General features: G+C 39.5%; 1 protein-coding gene across 1 annotated transcript in view; it reads left to right on the top strand.

The window, feature by feature from the left end:
• Nucleotides 1-12,720, top strand: part of LOC139452561 (uncharacterized) — a 42,325-nt gene that overhangs the window by 4,427 nt on the left and 25,178 nt on the right. Inside the window, exons 2-11 of the mRNA XM_071234083.1 lie at nucleotides 1,450-1,581; nucleotides 4,598-4,845; nucleotides 5,207-5,338; nucleotides 5,508-5,646; nucleotides 5,944-6,051; nucleotides 6,899-8,242; nucleotides 8,539-8,640; nucleotides 8,919-10,319; nucleotides 11,193-11,291; nucleotides 11,652-11,814. Of these exons, the coding sequence (XP_071090184.1) occupies nucleotides 1,450-1,581; nucleotides 4,598-4,845; nucleotides 5,207-5,338; nucleotides 5,508-5,646; nucleotides 5,944-6,051; nucleotides 6,899-8,242; nucleotides 8,539-8,640; nucleotides 8,919-10,319; nucleotides 11,193-11,291; nucleotides 11,652-11,814 (3,868 nt within the window). The remainder of the gene's footprint in view (nucleotides 1-1,449; nucleotides 1,582-4,597; nucleotides 4,846-5,206; nucleotides 5,339-5,507; nucleotides 5,647-5,943; nucleotides 6,052-6,898; nucleotides 8,243-8,538; nucleotides 8,641-8,918; nucleotides 10,320-11,192; nucleotides 11,292-11,651; nucleotides 11,815-12,720) is intronic.

The following is a 12,720-nucleotide window of genomic DNA, read 5'->3' as shown; positions in this document are numbered from 1 at the left end:
CTTCCCCATCTAGCCTGCACCACTTTGGGTTTATATATATCCTAAGTAAAGTCACATGACTGCCGAATAGTAACCACGTGATCAAAACACAATGATGATGTTTAGCGTCAGCGAAATGGATATTCCTTGAAAAGCGCACTTTGCAATTGTTGTCATTACTGTAAGTTATCCCAGATTACTCTGAATATGAATCTTGACGGTAACCGTCTCTTGGTAAACGTCGCAGACCTGCACCACTTTGGGTTTTCCTCTTATATCAGAGGAGGTACATCAAGTGGTCAAGCCATGGCAAAACTGAAAATTGTTCAAAAACTCTGAAACAGTCCTATCCAAGGTACGCTGACCTTTCTACAAAACATAAGCAACCTACGAATCGCTAGTAGCGTAAATGTTAGATAAAATATTTCTCGGTCGACTGAAGCTATTTTCATTTCGGCGACCAACCTGCTTCGGGCACATGTGATGTTGATGTAACATCCCCGACGTCTTCGCAATAGAGCTTTCTCATAGTAAGTCAGTGCATACGATATAAGCTTAATTCTGTTGAGAGTGCTCGTGTGTGTGGCGCGCGGGGGGAGGGGAGGGGTAAACGACCACAAAACGACTTTTGGGAAACTTAACATCTGAGAAAGTCATACCCCATACAAAAACTATTGGTATGTCTTTGGACAATTCAAGTCACTTCATTAAACATTTGCCTCTGGATCACCCAGCTGTATGTGGGTACCCGGTAGGATGAGAGAGTAACTGAATGCAACTGACATCTTCCAGCAGCTTGCAGGCATCGTTGGTTATTTACGCTTCAGTGAGTTCAGATTGTAAATTGAATGGGCACTCATCTATTGATCGTGGCAATATCGTATAAGTGCTTCGAGCATACGCTGTTTACAGTATCACATTTCGCTTTATAAATGTACATATGGGTATATTAAAAAAATCTCTCACTGGAGTATGAATGTACAGTCAATTGAAAGTCCATATAGCAAAAACAAGTCAATCCCTAATGTCAACAACGTAAGTCTAACTTGTGACCTACCTCGTAATTAATTATGAATTCGTTACTTTTGTCACGAGTAGGGGGTGGGGGGGGGGGGGGGGGGGGCGCTCAGGATTTAACGAGCTGAACAAAGATATAACCCCTTGACGAACTTCGGTAAAATGAAAATTCCGTATGGCATGAAAACCTTCCATGAAAATAGATTGAGAGAATGATAGGATCGTAAAAATATATTTTTAGTCATTTACTGTGCTAATAGGCATATTATTTGTGGGTTTCTCGTGAAATGGACATCTTTAGTGGAGGATTGATGACTAAGTACATACATTTGGGAGGCTTTATTATGTATAAAGTTTTACAACTCTCATTCCTGTGATAACTTGTCTAAGTTTACTCACAGTTGCTTTCAATCTGCAGGTATATAATATAATTCTCTTTCCCAACTGTTACAGCACTAACAGAATCAACACAGTGTGATGCTCCTCTGGGTTTTGAGAATGGCAACATCACGGACGATCAATTCTCTGCTTCATCATCTTTAAATTCCCGCTACACAGCAAATGCAGCAAGACTTAACGTTGGGGGTGAGCAGCTTTTTGTTGATTTCTTTTTGTATGACATTTTTGTATTGCTATAGTTTGAGATGTGCTTCACCTTAACATGTCTTTTGCAACAAACTGAAAAAAACATCACTGGTAAAATAAACTAATGTGAACATAGGATATATTGCGACACCGAGATCTGTTCTTTGCTGGCTAATAGTATACGAGGGTAAATCGAAAACGTCGTGGCCTCATAGGCATTGGCTTTCTTGTTGTATGAGATCCCAGTACGTTTATGAAGATTTGTCTCTTGGTAGACATAGCACCAAGTTACAGACTTACAGCTGCATCTGATTTCGAGAAATCAAATATTGGGGAATTGTATAGGGGTGCGGGACAAATTTATGTCTGGTAGGCGTGTTACAATTTAGCATCGTTGATACTGTTGGCACAGCTGACACGCTGAACATGAGCAGGATGGGTACCCAGAATGGGGACCTCACATGAGAAGCTGACCTGACGCAGCATATTCAGGGACCTTTTGAATTATCATCAGTATCCTGTAATTTTTAGACAAATTTTAACACATCATGAGGCTTCGATCAAGAGTCAAAATGTCAGAGCAAACAGTGGAAAAGGTTGGTCTTTTTCCCCCAAAGAAATACACTCGAGTGGCATCAGTTGGTAAAGGCCTGGCTTTTCTGGGATCGTTAGGGGTTAATCATGACTACAATACTATGTTCACAGACCTACGTCAGTTGAGAGAATCTATCAGATTATGAAGACTGTGCCTTTGAATTACTTCATTTATTTCTTCCCTAAACTCAAATGTTCAAAATGATGACTTCCATAGGGCAGTGATACGAACTTAGAGCATTGCTGGATCAAGAAGTATGTTGAAGTCATAGGAGATAGTGTCTGACAAATTTTCGTTGAAAGGCCATGATTTTATGTTTACCCTTGAATGTGAAGATAGAAATTGAAATTGAACATCGTAGTAGCAAATAACTTTCTATTTGAGAATATACTTTCGGTTTAATTGCATTTGTAAATATACTCACACGCAAAAGAAACGCAAGTGGTTTTAAGTGAAGCCTGACAGTGTTATCCGGTGTTGCATTTTGGAAGCCCAGAGTAAAAACGCAACATAAAAAACGAATCGCCAAAACGCACCATTTCAATGACGTCTATGTGGGTATCATGCACCCATTTCTCGCGAAATCGAAAATGCACGAACTGTAGTGGGTATAAAACTGTGGCCGATTCTTGGACCTACCACTCCTTGGTCAACAATGCCACGCCTAACTCAAATTCAGAGAACCCAGGCTATCGGACGTATGGAAGCTGGAGAGTCTGTCCAAGATGTTGTCCGTCATTTCAACGTTAACATAACCAAAATTTACCGTCTGCTGCATCTATACAATGCTACACAGACCACAGATGACCTTCCTCGGAACGGTCGTCCTAGGGTCACCACACCTCGACACACCTCGACAAGATCGGCAGATTACCCCTCAACACCGACATCCGTTCCTAACTGGAAGTGAAAGTGCTCGACAGACCATAGGAACACATAATCGACACATTAGCCGGGACACTGTGATCCGACGTCTCCGTTCCAACAACCTCAGATGTCGCCGACCAGCACGTCGTCCTGTTCTCCAACCACGGAATCGACAAGCACGACTTCAGTGGGCACAGGGTCAACATCGCAATTGGCGTCATCGTGAGTGGAGCCGTGTCATCTTCTCTGATGAAAGTCGCATTTGTGTCTCCCATGCAAACGGAAGAGTCAGAATTTGGCGGCGTCGAGGTGATCGTTTCGCAGACAGAAACGTTATAGAAAGGGATCCATGGGGTGGACCTAGCGTCATGATATGGGCAGGGATTGGACTTAATGCGAGACTTGGACCCATGTGCTTTCTGAACGTTGGTCAAGGTCGGGGACACGGCGTCACTGCTCAGCGGTATTTCGACCAAGTGATCAGACCCCACGTTGTTCCATTTTTTGCACAACATCAACAACACATTTTCCAGCAGGACAACGCTCGTCCCCATGTTGCCAGAGTTACCATGGCCTTTCTGCAACAACACAACATCCGTGTTCTACCGTGGCCAGCCCTCAGCACTAATCTGAACTAAATCGAACACTTGTGGAATGAGGTTCAAAGGCGTTTGCACAATGTGCGCCCAGTCCCTACAACTGCCGATGAACTACGCACAGCTGCTCTGGATCCACTCTTGTCGTCTTATCCACTCATAGTGCTAATGGTGGTCACACCAGGTATTGACTGACATTTTGGGTATTGAACCGAAACTGTGTAAGCCCTTAACATTTGAAAACAACAATTATGTCATCTGCCTTTTAATCCATTAAACTGTCTTCAGTCAATTTTTTGTCAATCTTGCCCTATTAGTATTTCTTGTCTTTACAGTTGAAAATAAATAACATGTATACTGCATACTCGACTTGCGTTTCCTTTGCGTGTGATTATATATATAGATAGACCTCGGTATTCAGACGATCTTGATGCAAAGATAATTTTTAACAAAAGAAACATATTCCTTGCCAGTGATTTGTTAATCCAGCAACTTCTTTACTCTTACTCTGACACTTTCAGTGATAAAGGTACTATCCGGATATTAAAAAGATATCACTGTATATACCAATATATGAAACATTACCCCATTGTATTCACCCAAGAGTGAGTGAGTGAATGAGTGAGTATGGTTTTACGCCGCTTTTAGCAATATTCCAGCAATATCACGGCGGGTGACACCAGAAATGGGTTTCACACACTGTACCCATGTTGGGAATCGAACCCGGGTCTTCGGCGTGACGAGCGAACGCTTTAACCACTAGGCTACCCCACCGCCCCTATTCACCCAAGAGAATCAGCACTAAAGGAATTTACATCTTCTGATTTTGAGACTTAAAGATATTGGTATTTTTTCTATACTTTCTCCAGTCCTCTCCACTCCACTCCACTCCACTCCACTCCACTCCACTCCACTCCACTCAACTCCACTCCACTCGCAATGTGTCGTTTTTTTCCAGATGGATGGGTCGCCAGACAGTCTAATGGCACAGAGTACCTTCAGGTTGACTTGCTAACTCAGCATAGTGTAACCCGCTACTCGGTCCAGGGCAGCAAAAATGGCTGGTTCCCCGGAACAATGGCGTTGTTCTACAGCCAGGATAGTCTTGTCTGGGAGAGATATGTCACTAGCAATGGGACACAGACTCTGGCAGGGCCTCCAAATTACAGGACTGTTGTCACATTCGACTTAAACCCAGCTGTGCAGGTAAGGGTGACACCACCTACATCCTCGGACTCGTTAGTTATGGCCAGTCATGATGTATATAGATCTTTGTCCGCTAGTTAGTGAGTTAACATTCTTCTTCACAGCTACTGGTGGTATCATCTTTGCACAACATATTTTTCATTTTGAAAAAGAGCCCACTGCTCGAGGATGGTACCTTATATAATAGAATATTGGAACATGCGATGGAGATACATTATGTAGATACACGACATGATAGCATATTCTCTCTGGACTGTTGAGTCATCGTCCCTGTAATGTCCTTCAGCTCAAACTACTGTGTTGTTGTTACAGTTTCTCCTCGAATGATGTCTTTGTTAAAGACCTTATAAACCTTTTGCAGGCACGGTACCTAGCATTTGTACCTCAACGCTGGACATACAGTAGTTATGCAGGACTTCGCCTGGAGTTGTATGGGTGTGCGGCAGAACAACAAATCCCCGTCAGACATACAGAAGTCTCCCAGGACATACAGGTAAACAGAGGTTCTGAAGAGCAGCATTCCTATATACATCTACATCTTCATCAGAATCCACATCTATAGCTACATCATACAAATCTGCCTTTATATACATCTACATAAACATTTCTACATCAACATCTGCATGTGCACTTACCATCTCAAGATCGTATTTGTATTCCAGGGAAGTCATGAGTGGTTACCCAGCCTGAGTCCATATGTTATTAACACTGTCATCAAGATTCGTCCAGCAGCACACGTGAAAATACAGCCGGGGGTCAAGGTTATATTTAATTCTTCACACGCAGGATTCATCGTTCTTGGTAAGAATATGTGGGCAGTTGTATCTGAAGCGTACACATCTAATTGTACCAATGCCAATTGCAATTATCAAGACATAGCTAGTTTTCCTAAACAAGCAAATCGTTCACCTACCTTTGCATCATTGCATGCCTTTAGACAAAATTATAAACAGGTACTAGCTAAAAGGATTTTATGTTGAAAGCTACCATTTGATGCTATGTGTCTTAATGGTGTAGATAATGAAATCAGGAAACCCTGGGACGACTGAAAGAATAATTGTTGTTATTGATTATTATTTAGTATATGTTGTATCTCAGGTACAATGGAGGCCAGAGGTCTCAGTGGACTGCCTGTGGTTTTCACAGCTTCAACTACGTTCACAAACCGGACAAACATGTGGGCAGGCATTGAAGTTGTCAGTCAAGGTATGTACACTATGGTCTTGTGGAATAGTATGACAGAGAACCCACCTCTCTGCATACCAAGAAATGTTCCATCTGTTTTGAATTTGTCCTAACTATCCCATGAAGGAATGACACCAGCAACTATGTTTCTAATTGGCTCCCAGAACCCCAACTCAATTATATACATGGCCACAATGGTAGCCATATTTAAAATGTTATTTTACACCATTACTCGCTGCATGTATTTTTAATTACGAATACTTCATTGTTAAAGTCCATATGCAGTTAGAGCACAGGCAAATACATCCTATGAGAGGTCACTATTTTGATCAGGTGGAGTACATCTATATGCTGATAAAGTACTAGAGAGTATACAGTTTTCATGGGCGTAAAACTCCCGTGCTTTATGAAACTTTTCATTTCAGCATGACATGACTTAAACAACGAACAATGGGGTCTTTTATTTATTTAACACAAATAACGACATTTTGTAATTGATTTACTAAATTCTGCTGGCTAAAGTTCCATTCCATAGCAATCTGGATCTCTTTGTCGCCTTCCTTAAATTTGAAAATGGTCCCTCTTCCTGGACTTGATTGGTCATGGCAGAGGGACAGTTTCGATTCCTCGGCCTGAAAATCCAAAATATAATCTCGAGCAATTGTCTTTTATATTCCTCAATATGGCGCACGCTATCTGATAAAGACGTCTTGCACAACGATCATTATGGTTTGAGGTCGATGGTTTTCAATTTTGTAAAGTTTCAAAATCATCCAAAATCATGGCTCAGTTAAATATCAGATAAAGTTGTATTTTCACTTGCCTGAGATAACCAAATGTCTTCATCATGCTCTTTTGTAACTTGCAGGAAATTTGTCATTGGAATTCAGTCACATATATGGAGCAGGTGTCGGCATCAAAGGAACTCTCGGAGCCATGACTATAAGACACTGCAATATCCACCACAACGACAGAGGGCTAGATCTTCATATTGGGGATACAGTCCAAGACAGGATTCATATCTCAGGAACCATCATATCAGACAACACCCAAGAGGGCATATACGCAAGCAATTGGCCAGAAGGGAGTTCTCATATTAGTATGGAAGATAGTGACATCTTGCGTAATGGAAAAAGTGGTATGGCATTTGGCAAAGAGGTTGTGCTATTTGCCAATAACTGTAGATTCTCTGACAATAAAGCTCATGGAATATATCATTATTATTATTATGGAGGCATGGGCTCGAGCATAAAGAAGTGTATGTTTGAAAACAATAGATACACAGGATTTATCATAAGTTATGCAAGGTATGCCAGAAACCTGAACATTACTTTTGATGAAACTGAGTTCAAGGAGAACCAGCAAGAGGGCCTTAAATTGTATATACAAAATGCAGTCGCGAATATGCACATTTCTATAACAAACTCTCACTTCACCAACAACAGCAGGCATGGTCTTCAAATTCAAGGAGAATTCTCAAGCCTCCTACCTGAAATACTTCTTAGGAATAACACCATGGAGGGTAGCCAAACCACTTCCTACCAACTGATGTATATTGAAACTAAATCTTCTAAATACGGAAATATTCTTATGACAGAAAATTCTTTTCTGACACGAAATGGAATCCGCATACAAGGCAGAAATGATGTCGCATTTAATATTTCAAATAACATTTTTACTGGCATCAAACGAGACACTGGCATACTTGTGGAGGCAGATAACACAGTCATATTTGGTAACATCTTCACCAACTGTTCAACAACGTCAGTGATTCACACAAAGAATGTCGGAGTACAAATCCACAGCAATGTCTTCATGAACCCACAGACACTGTACGATGTGTTTGTTGATGTGGACTATTCTACAAACCATAGGCTGAATGCAAGCCACAACTTTTGGGGAAGTAGTGACAAGTTCTTTGTTCGGTCCAGAATATGTGACTTTTTCTGTGATGTCACAAAAATGATGGCTGAAGTGGATCCATACTTTGTCTCAGAGATGCTCATTGACATGTCATCACAGTTAGACTCTGATATGTTTACTTTCGACAATCGAAACATGATTGGTGGAACGTTGGACTCGCCAATCATACTTCAACCAAACCAAGTGTTGTATGTGAATAGAAGTCTGTACATTCCAGAAGGGATTGAGTTGACAATAAGCAAGAACAATACATTGGTGTTTCCAAACAAGCAGGGAATTTTTGTGAGAGGTTAGTTTCCATGTGAAAATTTATATTCGTGTAATATACAAGGTTTTGAATGTGTTTTAATCCCTGTCGTCTCTTAAACAGTATCCTTTGACCTGTAACAAGTACATAATTTGAGTAAAATTCATTAAAATCTGATTGGGATCAATTCATTTGAGTAGATAATTTGATCATTCTCAAATTAACATTTTAAAAAAATATGAATAATGAATGAAAAGACTAAGAATAATTGTCATATATTATTAACTGCAATGTAAAAGTTTTATATGTTGCGCAGGGTCCTTGACTTATCATTTCAGGAATATTAACAATACAAGGTGAGGCAGATGCCAAAGTTGAACTCAGGAGTGATGGTTCCCCTAGCAGTCAACGATGGGGTGGCATCATATTCAATGCTACAGGTAAGAACTTACTTTCCTGTTGTGAGAACATAGCATTGTATACACTCAATTTCGAAACGGCTTAAAAAATCATAAAGCAGATCGGAAGGACTATGAACTATCCAAGAAAGATTCAAAAGAACCCAGTTTCTAACTCGATGAGAACTATGTGTAGCTATAAAGCACATATTGTCACTGTCAAAGTCGCTATAAACAGCATTTGTAAAGGTAAGAGAGAACACAGTTAGTTTCACAGACATATGATGACAATCTCCCTGAAAGAGCTGTGTATGTTTCAGGATCTTCCCTTCGTCACACCACTTTGATACACGCAGAGACAGGAATGAGTGTCTCCGTCAATGTTTCTGGAGAAATTAGATCTTCTGATACTGTCATTACACAATGCACAACAGCCATAGCTGGACAACTGTGGTCTAATGTGTCGTTGACTCTTGAAAGAGTACAAATAAATGAATCTAACAAGTTCATAGTTTTGGACAGGCTTAGTTCACACACAGTGTCATTAAGCATCAATGACAGTGAAATTGAAAGTTCATATGGAATACGTCTTCAATCGAATGCAAATAGTGGCCGCTTTAATGTAAGAATTCACTCTTCAAAACTGTACTCCAGTTCTAAAGGATTTGTAATGCAGTCATGTAATTCAAATATCACTATAAGTGCATATGATTCTGTTATCGAGAGTGGATATAATTCTGATAGTTTCGACATTGATGGAGGAGAAATGAACATAACATTTAGAAGAGTATCAGTGATTGGAAATAGGGCATCTTCATCTTTCCGAACATGTATCTGGAATCGTCCAAATGTTGCACCTGGAGTCATAGACATTCAAGATTCTCTCTTTGATATACGGTCTGCAGATATACTGGACTTTGGAGGAACATACTATCAATATACTACACCACATGATGTCCTACTTATCAATAACACATTCCGAACACAAAAACAGTATGATGGTGTTAATGTTTATGTCCGGAGCAACACTCTTCCTTGGAGTTTGAGCATACATGCCAACACGTTTGAAAATTGTGGACTAAAAATGGAAGGAAACATTTTGAATACATCAATAGATGGTAACACTTTTGTGAATGGAAAGTCCCCGTTGGACATTAATCTTCAGACGCCCAATGATGGTAGCATAAGGATAAGTACAAATCTTTTTCAAGGTGGCCTTATAACACTGAAATCTGAAAGGGACAGAGAAAGGTTTTATGTAATAGAGAACACCTTCAACTCGAGTACAATCATTCTAAAGAGCCCCAATGTAACTTTGAATGAGAACACTTTCCATGCTGATCAAGAGTTTAATATCAAATTTGAAGGGGATGGTTATGCAGGCAGAGAAATCAACTCTACATACAACTATTGGGGTACCACAGATGCCAAGGATATAGCGCGGCGAGTATTCGATTCATCATATGACACTTCTCTTCCTACAATCAAACTTGTACCTTTCTATGGTTTCCCCAACTTGACCAATCCCCAGTTCCCTGTTCATAGTTTTATTTCTGCTGATGGTACAATTGGTGGTAGCATTGGTGGGACTGTTACCCTTACACCTGAAGACAGCCCATACACTGTGGCTGACAATATCATGGTCGGAAAGCTGGAGACACTCATAGTTGAGGCCGGAGTGACTTTGCAGTTTCAGAAGGGATTTGGAATCTTTGTGGAAGGTAATTATTATCTTTTCATCTGCTATTTAAAATTATTTTACAATATTCGTATACTAGTTACACAAATATCATTTACTTCAATGTGTATTATTAATATCATTCGAATATCATTTCATATCCTACTCTCACTTCATGTTTATTCAACTGAAACTGTTAATATTGAACATGATTTTATAGCAGCATATAATACAATTATATTGAACAGTTAGATTGTCAAGTTTGTGATATACTTCCTCATTGTTTTTGTTTTTTATGCACTGTTTGTTAAATGATAATGGTTTAAAATGGTTGCATCGGGTTCCAAAAGAAAGCTTTCAAAGAACCTTAAGTGGCCCTGACTTGTATTGTTACGAGTAGAAATGTTGTTCAAAATTCAAAATGAGGGGCATAAGCAGAAGCGATGTCATTACTTAATGGTTCACTATTCGCTTGTACAGATCTGTAGCTCCATAGATCAAGTTCTGATCCTGGGGTTTCCTTCAGTGACAAGCATCTCGCCTTCTCCGCCAAACACTAACTTTGCCATGTGATGTGGATGATGTCACTCATTTTGAAAGTCCATTAAGCGACCAATTACGGTTGATGTTGTCATGTTGAAAGAGTTCTGAATGTGATAGATTGTTGTTGAAGGTGGTGACAGCTGTTCTTGCCCCATGTTCACCATCAACTCGTTGTTGTCTCGGACGCCCCTGTAAGAATTGCTGTGGAACTAGCAAAAGAAATGATGATATGGCTTAAATCCCAAGTACCGAGATTGAGTGAATGTGATGATATATTAACATTATATTTGTGTTTCTTTTCATTCCATTATGTTCATACTCAATGTGAGATAGTATGACCTGACTGTTAAATGTAAAGGCATATCATATTTAGGTGCACTTATTGTTCACGGCAACAAGAGTCATCCTGTGAGGGCCAAGCCAGTTACTCCTGGGGAGAAATGGTCAGGAGTAAGATTACTTGGGAATCTGTGTAAGTGAAGGATTTTTTACTTAATATCATATGTTTTCGGGAATTAGATTGTAGATTATTTCACGATAGAAAAACCAATGCCCGAATATGTACTCACAGCACGCTTCGGAATTTGGATAAAATCTTAGGATTGGAAAAACATAAATATTATAAATTATATTCAATTATCCGTTATCTGTTACAAAAATTATCGTTATCAGATATGTGTTTGCATAGAAGGGAGAGAAACGTTCAATTGGACACTCAAATTTGTCAATCATATTCATTTCACATCCTTGATTTATAAAATTCAAAAATGCATGATAATATGTAATAAAAGTAACCAGGGTGTGTCAAATCACTGTTTTTTTAATTCAACAGACCGTCCGTTTCCCATTGATGACACAAGTGTCAGACTTGTCGGGGGGATGAATGAGAATGAGGGACGTCTTGAAGTCAAGATTAATGGAACATGGGGGACTGTCTGTAGATATGGCTTTGACAGAGCTGATGCCCAAGTCGTTTGCCGAATGCTTGGATATGAGTGAGTGTTCTTTTCAGTATGTTTGTATATCACATTATAACGAATGACAGTTTTCCTTGTCAGAAGTTGTATTACAGAACAGTCAAGTATGTTCCAGCTTTTCTCTGCCGCCAGTATATAATCGACTCTTGTTCAGGTAATGACCAAGTGAATGCATGAGCGGTGATCAAATGGTGCTAAACTACTCAAATGAGCCACGTACTTCATCCTCTTTAGTTATCTCTCACACGAAATGGATTCCCGGAACCTTTTCTTCATTTCAATCCCCATGTTAATAAGTCACATCGGCAATATTTCAGCCATATCGTGACGAGAAATTATACATTTTAATACATATATTTAAACTAAATAAAACCTGTTATCGATGGACAGTAAAATTACTAGAATATCACAGATTGATATTTAAAACTAGCATACAACTATAAAAAGATATAAGTAACGGTACAATATAAAAAAGGGCTATAGATCGCCAACAGCTGAAGGTAGATCACCATGCTAGGGTCCATGGGGACGTACAGTAGTTTTGATACCAGCATTGACCCCAGCTGGATTTACATCCCTTCTGCTGTTGGCAATTAATGACAAATTTAGCCAAAATTAAATGAACATATACGATTAAAATTGTAGTGGAAAAACAATTACTTTGAATGACGGGGTCTGACATACCCTGGGGGACAATCAATTTACGCTACTCCAACCCCCATCAAAGTCACTAACAATCTCAGTTAACAAGTTTTTCACTACCAATTCTAAAATACAAAACATATATTTCAAAATTTATTTAATTTTCTTTTAAAAAAAACAATAATTAAATGAGAACTTACCTGATTAAAAAATCCTTGAGCGATGAAACTTTGAAATAGTTATCCCATGTGATGGAAAAATCAATACAGTCAAGTCCCACGT

This window comes from Haliotis cracherodii, unplaced genomic scaffold (genome assembly GCF_022045235.1).
Source record: "Haliotis cracherodii isolate W230 unplaced genomic scaffold, xgHalCrac1.p SCAF_9, whole genome shotgun sequence".
Classification (NCBI taxonomy): Eukaryota; Metazoa; Mollusca; class Gastropoda; order Lepetellida; family Haliotidae; genus Haliotis; species Haliotis cracherodii.
This window is presented reverse-complemented; position numbering and strand designations above follow the sequence as displayed.